Genomic DNA, 8,952 nt, shown 5'->3' on the forward strand with positions numbered 1-8,952 from the left:
CTAGCTCTGGAGAGAACATAGGATACTATGTCCCAGGGACAGAACAACTGTGCACACTCTTGAAGGGGCCACAGCTCCAGCCTGACCCTTTGGCTTTGTTGAAATTCTACTGGGAATCAAGAAAACTGCCCACAGCCACAAAGGACAACCTCTCACATGCCACAGCCCTGCAAAAAAAAAAAAAAAAAAAAGCCACCCAAGAAATCCACCTGTGGGAGGGTTGCTAGGGCTCTGAGGCATCCTGGGTAAGGCAGAACAGTGCTCACCAGCACAGAGCCAAGAACTTGTCCTGCAAGCTAAGTGTCTTGCTAGTATCCCAATTGGGAAACCAACACCCAGCTTCCACCCTGTAAACTTTCCCATAGCAAGGGTCCTCTGAGAAACCTTGAGGGAAGAAAACTGTGCACCAAAGCTGGATTCTCCTTCTCTCTGGGTTCTCCCAGCATCTCAGACTGAGCACCCCCCACTCCCCCCGCACGGCGCAGCAGTGCTAACAAATCCTTTTCAACAACAGGAATGAAGAGCTCGATGAAGAGGTCTTAAGAATGTATCACTTTTTAGAANCACACACTCACGGTCACTTCTATTGGCTTGAACATGCTTCCTTGTGCTTATACCCTTCATGATGTACGACTGGGCTCCTGACAGCCCTGTCTGTGGAGCCTGTGGCTCGTGCTCTTGACAGGAGGCTGTCAAAGCTCCTGAAAGCCATACCTGTACACCACCACTGTGACAGCAGGCCTCCCTGGAAGATACGTGTGTGCATGAGCATATGTGTGTGTGTGTGTGTGTGTGTGTGTGTGTGTATGAGACTGTGTAGGAGGCCCTCTCATATCCTCTCTACCGTGTGACACAGCAGCCCCTTCCACTTCCTTTCTGCAGTTCTGAGATCTGCTATCACCACAGAAACCCCAGAACAAACAAACACTGCGCTNGCAGCCTGTGGTGACACACAGGGGCCTATGAGCCTCACCATGAAGCCAAAGCAGATAAAGCTGGGTGTGTGCTGCTGGGAAACCACATCACCAGGACCCCCGAGCACTCCCAGGAACTCTTCCTGTCTGTGTTGTCACATGGAAGCTTCAGGAGAGCAGATGCCAGGTGACAAGGCAAGGCAGTTACCATGGGAACAAATCGTCGTCAGTGAATCGGATGTCCACATGATGCTTGGACTTGGAGAAATTCTCAAGACCCATGACATGCATCTCCTCGCCCAGTTTTACCCAGAGACCCCAGTGAGACTCCTACATAAAGCAACAGTGCATCATGGTCCTATTACTTCCATTTTAACTTCCTAGGAGCAAAAGAGCAGTTACACAGTGAACGGAGGCCTTATTTTATGGAACCAAGAGGAACTGTGGAAAGGCGTCTAGTTCTGAGGAATTGGGAGATCTTAGAAAGTGACTAAAAGCACCAGGTACCTTAGGAAGATCATATACAAGAAAAGTCTGACTGGGGTCCTGGGGACCCAGAATGGGGATAGATTTCTCCTCCTCCTGTCATTCTAAGGGTGCCACCCTACCCAATTAGCATAGCTGCTGAGCCCATGCCCTCTCCTACAAACTAGCTAGGACACTCATGGCTAGGTACCTTGCTTTTCTTCACATAGGAATCTTCCTCATAAACATCTCTGGACAGCCCAAAGTCAGAAATCTTCATCTTCCGTCCCTCAGCCACCAAGATGTTCCTGGCAGCTAAGTCCCGATGTACGAGCTGTAGAAAGAAAGCAGCAAGAACCCTCAGACCAGCCTTGGTGGGCAGGGGCTGGGCTGGGCTGGGCTGGGCTGGGCACCAGGGGCACACAGCATCTGTGGCTCTCACCTTCATTTCTGCCAAGTACTGCATACCCCTCGAGATCTGCCAGGCGAAGGAGATGAGGTCACCCATGGTCAGTACCCTTTCATCTGGGTGGTCCAGCGAGCTGGAGTTGCGGCTGCCTCCACCGCTCACGTAGGCAGGTCCAATCTTGCGGCTGTCACGGAGGAATCCCCGCAGGGAGCCATACTTGGCATACTCCACAATGAGAAGAAGTGGCCCTGGGGACAGAGAGAGGCAGCCATGGGCAAGGAGTCGGGCCCAGTCTCAGTATGTGTGGCTGCAGGCTCTGTCACCTCACGAGCAACTGGGCAGGCACAGACCTGCTCTGGCTCTATGGATCATAANGTTATGGCAGGCCAACTCACTCTTGGCCTACATTGACCATGGGGACATTAGCTCCCTTCAAGGTAAAGGAAGACCTTCCCCATGGTTGCCCAGAGGGTGAGCACTGTTCCCAGCCCTACCCTGTGAGCTATCATGCCCTATACTAGAACTTAATACCTTTTCCCATCCTTGACTCTGTAAGTGGGAGAGGGAAAGGCAATGGAGGCAGGAAGGCCTGTGCAAATCTCACAGCTCAGACTTGGCCCTAGCCTAGCTCGGCGACAGCCTATCTTATAGCGCACACACTGGCGCACACACATGTCACACTCCTCTGGCAAAAAAAAGAGGGGAGGAATGAAAAGCTAACAGAAGGTGACAGTGCACCTTCCCTGCAGGGCTGGTGTTGGGCTCACTGGTGGGAAACAGTACACTTGTTGCTCAGTAGGTTCCCAAGAAGCACTGCTCAGTCCTCGAGTTCCCTGTATTGGGTGCTAACGCTGCAAACCCGTGCTCAGCAGGCCCAAGGAGTGCTCAGCTAGCAGACACAGGTACTTGGCAGAGTAAGAGTGGAGCCAGAAGCCCAGCTCCCAGAAAGGAGAAGTAAGCAGAGTGGGAAAGGAGAGGCAAGGGCAGAAGAGAGATCCCAGCCCTGTGCTGGCAGCTGCCCACCCGCCCACCTGCCCACCCTATCATCTGGTTAGCCTTACCATCCTGGCTGCAGGCCCCATACAACTTGATGACATGTGGATGGTTGACTTGTTTCAGAAGGTTGAACTCAGACAGCAGGTCTCGTAACTCACTCTGGGAGGCGTTTTCTGAAACACAGCACAGAGAGACTGTGTTTGCCATAGCCCTTTGGGATTCCTTGGTGACCACGCTGAGTAGAGAATGGACTGCCATCCCCCTCACAGATTTACACGGAGATCCTCAGCATCCAGCTGCTGAAGGCTCCTCACAGTCCTCAGTGNACACAATCCCAACAGTAGCCTCTGTGTACCCCCAGGGTAAGANCCCACAGGTTAACTTCCTTGTCTCCAGGGCTGTTGCTTGTATACAAGGGCAGCATGGCCACTTTAGCTGCTGCTTTCAGCAGAGAGAAACCTACAGAGAAATCCCCTCCCCCACTTTTAGAGAAGACTCAGTGGTTGCTGGGATGGGGGACAGTCCTTTAGAGAGGGGGGTCTCTTCATTAGGATCCCAGTGACCTCTTGGGTAAACCCTGGCCTCTTTCCTGATATGCAGAAGCAGCAGCCAGCATCTTCTACTAGAGCCAGGTCCTCACCCTGCCCTCTTCAGGAACACTGGCTACCATGTCTATGGAGGACTCAGACTGCAGCCACCACAGAGCAGCAATGGTCGTTCTGCAAGGCGTCTCACAGAAGAACGCCCCCCCCCCCCATATAGTCCCTGGACAGGTACCTTTCAGCATTTTCACAGCCACTGTGGTGTATCCTGCCCGGCCTTTCAGACGGAAGGCTGTGGCCTTGACGACTTTTCCAAACTCGCCTTCTCCTAGGGTTTTCCCAAGAACTAAGTTCTTCCGAGGAAATTCCCACTTTGGATCCTCCTGTATTGGCATAGAGACAGGGCCGTTAGCAGGTGTGATGGTTTGTATATTCTTGGACCAGGGAGTGGCAGTACCATGGGATGATCACCAAGAATAGAAGTCGTAGTGGAGTGAGTGGATCAACCTGAGCTTAGAGTATTATAGAGGGCAGAGCTGGAGAAGTGATGCCAGCCCTTAGGAGGAGCCCAAAAGATCAAATGGAATCCCAGACACTGAAACAAGAACCTGTAACATTGAAAGTGCCTTGGAGACTCAAAGATGTTAAAGATGCCAGAGGCACAGGATACATGCGGAGGAAAGCTGCTAACAGGGAGTGGAACCAGCCCAGGACAAAGCAGTTTATTGCAGTCAANGAAGATGAGAAAGAAGTGGAGATCTGAAGACCACTTTGACATCAGCCATGGAGATGCAGAATTTGGAGTTTGCCCAGCTGGTTTCCTGTCTTTCTTTGAGGATTACANTTAAGTGATTGGATGAATCTCAGACTGCTATAGACTATGANGACTTTGAAAGTTGGACTAAATGCATNTTGCATTACACTATGTTTAAGTATGCCCACCCCCCAATAGGCTCATTTGTTTGAACAAGTCTATGGGGGCCAGGGAGTGGAATGTGATGATTTGTATAATCTTGGACCAGGGAGTGGCACCATTTGGAGGTGTGGCCTTGTTGGAATATGTGTGACCTGGTTGGAATAGGTGTGTCACTGTGGGTGTAGGCTTAAGACCCTAGCCCTAGTGGCCTGGAAGTCAGTCTTCCACTAGCAGCCTTTGGATGAAGGCATAGAACTCTCAGCTCTGCCTGTGCCATGCCTGCCTGGATACTGCCATGCTCCCACCTTGATGATAATGGACTGAACCTCTGAACCTGTAAGCCTGCCCCAATTAAATGTTTCTTATAAGACTTGCCTTGGTCATGGTGTCTGTGCACAGCAGTAAAACCCTAACTAAGACAGCAGGGAAGGGAGGAAAGTTGGGTAAGGAGGCATGGCCTTTAAATACCAACTCCTGCTCCCACAAGGTCAGTAGGCAGAGAGCTGGTCATCACCTGAGCCACACCCACCACCTCACAGCTCATCCGCTGGGAACACACCATGGTCAGGCCAGAGAGNCCTTAAGCGAGTCTCCAGGGGAAGGGGCTGGACTCAAAGGANGTGACTCACCCTGCCCCCACTTCCCCAAATAACAGAGGACCAGTAAGCCTAACGTTCTTATCCCCAAGGCCAGCTGTGTGCTTTTGGCTGACTAGATAGCAGCCCTAGACCCAAGTTTTCTCTGACACCCCCACCCAGGGGCCCCTGAAGGACTGAATGGGCACTCACAGCTCAGGGCACTTCTGAGCCCAGAATTTTCCCACAGTGGAAACCTTCAGAGCTACCCTGTGTGGTTGCCTGTTAAAGAAATGCACTGCCGAGCTCCNGGGCAAACTCCCATCCTGAAGTGTGGGGTAGCTGCTCCTCCCATGGCCCATCCTATGCACACTTCGCTACACCCCCGTTCCACCTGACATGTTGCCTCCCCAGCATCCCAATCGAGTCCCTTCCATTTATCAGGCCTGATCATGGTCGCTCTGGATTCATTTCTAGACTCCTGTCAGCCAAGTGCCATCCTGCTAGAGGCCCACCCCATGACACTGGCACAGCACTGGATGCCTACTGCCTCACGTGTCCTCACGTGCAGACCTCAATGTTTCTGTTTACAAGGCTCTTTAAAGGCTTCCCCAACCACAAACCTGGCCTAATAAGGACACACAGCTCCAGGACAAAGGTCATACTTTGATTTACACACAACACACACACACACACACACACACACACACACACACACACACACACACACATACATATATACACATACACATGGCCTGTGGGGACAGCCTCCTTTGAGTATACAAATACACATTCTAGCAGGCTCCTGAGTGATCTTGGTATTTTGTGAAGCCTCTTGAGTGTCAAGAAAGTAGAGATACCACTGGTGTCACAGGCCCACTGACACACCTCCACTACAGCCATTAAACGCACATCTGAGGCGTATACCAGAGACTATGCTAAGCATGTGAGAATGGTATGAACTTGCTCCTTTTAAAGATTAAAAATAAAAAAGTCAGTATCTTTACTGTTTCATTTGCTTGTTTCAGCCTAGTCTACACTTGAACTTGTGATCTTCTTGCCTGGTTTTCCCAAGCCCCAGGATTAAAGTAATGGGCCACAGTCTCCAATTCTCCATGTTTTATGTTAGAGAAATCAGGCTGAGTGGCCGAGCCGTGGGGCTTACGTGGGTATAGCGAGGGTGCCAGGCTAACTCTGGAGCAGACATGTTAGAGTGGTATGTCTTTACCCTTGGGAACATTACATGGCCTTGCTATGCAGCCTCACTGTGTTACCTGGGTAACAGAGAGCTCTGGTGGCTTCATCTAGAAGCCTGCTGGAGATCCAGCTACTGCCAGAACAGGAACCACACGCTGGGATCATCAGAGGGAATCAGGACCTGTAGGAAGGACTTCTTTGGCCCTGAGTGAGGGTTGGGTGTCATTCACATAGGCCCTGGAGGAGGTAGGACCTCCTGGCCACCTAAGGTCACTGCATAGCCTGAAACAGAGACTACCATGAGCCCATGGCCACTGGATGCTTTCTCCGGTGTCCACATCACAACCTCTCCACCCAAACCTGTGGCTTACTCTGTTCATACCCCTTGTCTCGTAACACTGTTCTAGCTGTTCCCAGAGNACCCTGGCTTCCAAATCCTAAACAGATAAGAGCAGGGTGGAGTGATGAAGGGTCAGGGTCTTCCTNAAGGTGAGGGCAGAAACCATACACGGCAAGCCCGGGAAAGACATGGCCACGATAGGGAGGCCTCAATGGTAGTTTGGCCTTGAGCAGCACCCATGGAAAGGTACATCCATCTCAAGAGTGNCTGGGGCTTTCTTCTGGGCCCCCAGTACCCCCCCTCCATGTTGAGGCACCTACCCTACATCCTGCTGCTGCCCTGGACCTCAAAACCTGCACTTCTTTATGACCCCCCCTTCTCTACCCCACCCCCACCCCACCCCACTGCTCAACAATTGAAATGCTAACTAACACAGGTCTCTTCCACGGTTCCCACTCTGACATAAAGCACTTGCCGAATGCATGCGTGCCTGTGCGTGTGTAGAAATTACTGGTCCTATCCCTTGGGGCTTCTGCTCACATCTCCCTTGCTANCTAGGGCCCTGCTCACTNTCGCTGCGACTTCAAGGCCTACATCTCAGATCCCAGCCAGAGCCATCTAAATCANTACCTGTCACTTCTTTCCTAGANAGCCTGCCTTCACAGCCCAGCNTCCCACTGGAAGGCAAGGATGCCCTTGCTCTTGGCCCTATGCGACGGGAGATCTAGGCAATGCCNTATCCGCCATCTGTGGGTACCCCAAGTAGTAAGGAAAGCCTGTGTGGCCATTTTTCCTCCANCATTGTCCACCTACCTCTTGGGGCCCCTTACCGGGATCTTGAAAGAGTCCACAGAAACCTGGTTCTCCATGGAATCCAGTGAGGGCCGGCGGGTGCCTGAGGAGGAGTAGCTGATTGGGAAGCCCTGGGCCGGCCGGCAGAAGGTCATTTCCGCTGATGCAATGGGCGGCTTGTGCCCTTGCTTGTGGTGGTGGCAGATGCATAAGATGGACAGCAGGATGAAGAAAAGGAAGAGGGCAATTATGATGATCGTGCGGCACATCACATCACACAGTGGGCCTGTGGAAGGACAGAGTGACAGAGCCACTGTGACCATCTGAGATGTTACAGACCGGGTGCAGGCATCACTGTACCACCTCCCCTGTGTTCACCCTCTCACAGTAGAAACACTGATTTGGAGACTGCACACACTGCCTCCCTCAGACAGCACAGGCAGTATGCCAGCCACACCAGCTATACCGTTTTCAGTACAAAAAAGTAGGATGAAGGAAGAAAGGATCNGAGGCTTTGGACAGAGGGTTCTAGAATGAGCCAAATAGCAGGAGACTTCCACAGTGCCAGAGGNCGAGCAAGACCCTGTACAGGAAATCTGATCAAGTTACTTGGAAGGCCTGCTCTCTGAGCTTCCTTCAAGAACTGTGGCTAGNAAATGCTTTAGAGGGACTCTGACCCCTATTCACGGGGGCACCAATGGTACTGGGCCCAAAGGGAAGGAGGAGCCTCCTGGGAGTCTAACTGCCTCCCCCACAGTCTCTTCCCTTAGTGGACCTCATAAATGTTGCTCAGAACTCCCTTGAGGGTTAGGGGAGGTTGGGAACTGTGTGGGAGGCACGACTTACCCTGGCTGTCCTCTGGCTCACAGAAGCATTTCTTCTCATCAGGGAAACAGTTGCAGATGCCGTAGCCAGCTTTAATGCCCTGGCGCTCCCCTCGCTCGTGCCCCCCAACAATGTCGGCACCTGAGGACATAGGTGGCACATTAAGACTCCTGCTGTGGCCTGAGACCTCAGGGTCCTCAGGTTCTGATTGGTCTTCCCAACTCGGAGTCAGTAGCTCAGGCCCAGCAAAGGCAANAGGTTCAGAGGCCCTTCTCATCTGGGCAGAGAGTTTAACACAATACCGACCCCCNGATACAGTCTATGGAAGTGGAGGGGAACCAAGACTGCTCAGAGTCATTGCTAAGGTCCCAGAAAACATCACCCATGGCTAGCCCCCAGTAACAGTAAAGATGGAAGTAATAGATCAGAGGCAAGGTGGGCTCTGAGCTAGCAGATCAGAGCCTTCAGTTTCACAAGCCAGCCAAGGGTAGGCAGGCCATGCCACAAAAGCCCAGGCTTGGGGGAACACAACGGACATTCAAATGAGATGGTAGTGGGACTGGCTTGACCCATCCTGCTTGGTTCAACCTACTATCACACACTTTTCCTCTTCAGTNCTAAGATGAAGCCATGGCCCTACATAAGCTAAGCTCGTGCACAGACAATAACCCCGTCCAGCCTGAGGCCTCNGATGGGCACCCGTGTTCAGGTGGAGGTTAAGATTTCCAAGCTCTCCGCTGCTACCTCCCTCTCCTCTGCCCTTCCNGGACNCTAANACGCATCACCACGGGCCTAGCATGGGCTTACGGAGACAGTCCTGGGGGCAAATGTTGGCATCCCGGCTCTCCACAGCATCACAGTGGCCGTCGGGGCAGGTCCTGGTACTGGGGGAGCAGGTGGAGAAGTTCCTGGTGATCCCTGTGGTGGAGCACACAGCAGGCTGTCACCCCACAGGGGCACATCCCACCATGACTCTGTCAT

General features: G+C 52.3%; 1 protein-coding gene across 1 annotated transcript in view; it reads right to left on the reverse strand.

Annotated features, from left to right (window-relative positions):
- Ret (ret proto-oncogene) overlaps window positions 1–8,952 on the reverse strand; it is a 45,286-nt gene that overhangs the window by 14,357 nt on the left and 21,977 nt on the right. The window contains exons 8-15 of the mRNA XM_021164144.2: window positions 8,779–8,889; window positions 7,993–8,112; window positions 7,185–7,432; window positions 3,562–3,709; window positions 2,850–2,957; window positions 1,822–2,036; window positions 1,591–1,713; window positions 1,123–1,244 (exon numbers count right to left, since the gene is read on the reverse strand). Coding sequence (XP_021019803.1) covers window positions 1,123–1,244; window positions 1,591–1,713; window positions 1,822–2,036; window positions 2,850–2,957; window positions 3,562–3,709; window positions 7,185–7,432; window positions 7,993–8,112; window positions 8,779–8,889 — 1,195 coding nt within the window. The remainder of the gene's footprint in view (window positions 1–1,122; window positions 1,245–1,590; window positions 1,714–1,821; window positions 2,037–2,849; window positions 2,958–3,561; window positions 3,710–7,184; window positions 7,433–7,992; window positions 8,113–8,778; window positions 8,890–8,952) is intronic.

Source organism: Mus caroli, chromosome 6 (genome assembly GCF_900094665.2).
Source record: "Mus caroli chromosome 6, CAROLI_EIJ_v1.1, whole genome shotgun sequence".
Taxonomy (NCBI): domain Eukaryota; kingdom Metazoa; phylum Chordata; class Mammalia; order Rodentia; family Muridae; genus Mus; species Mus caroli.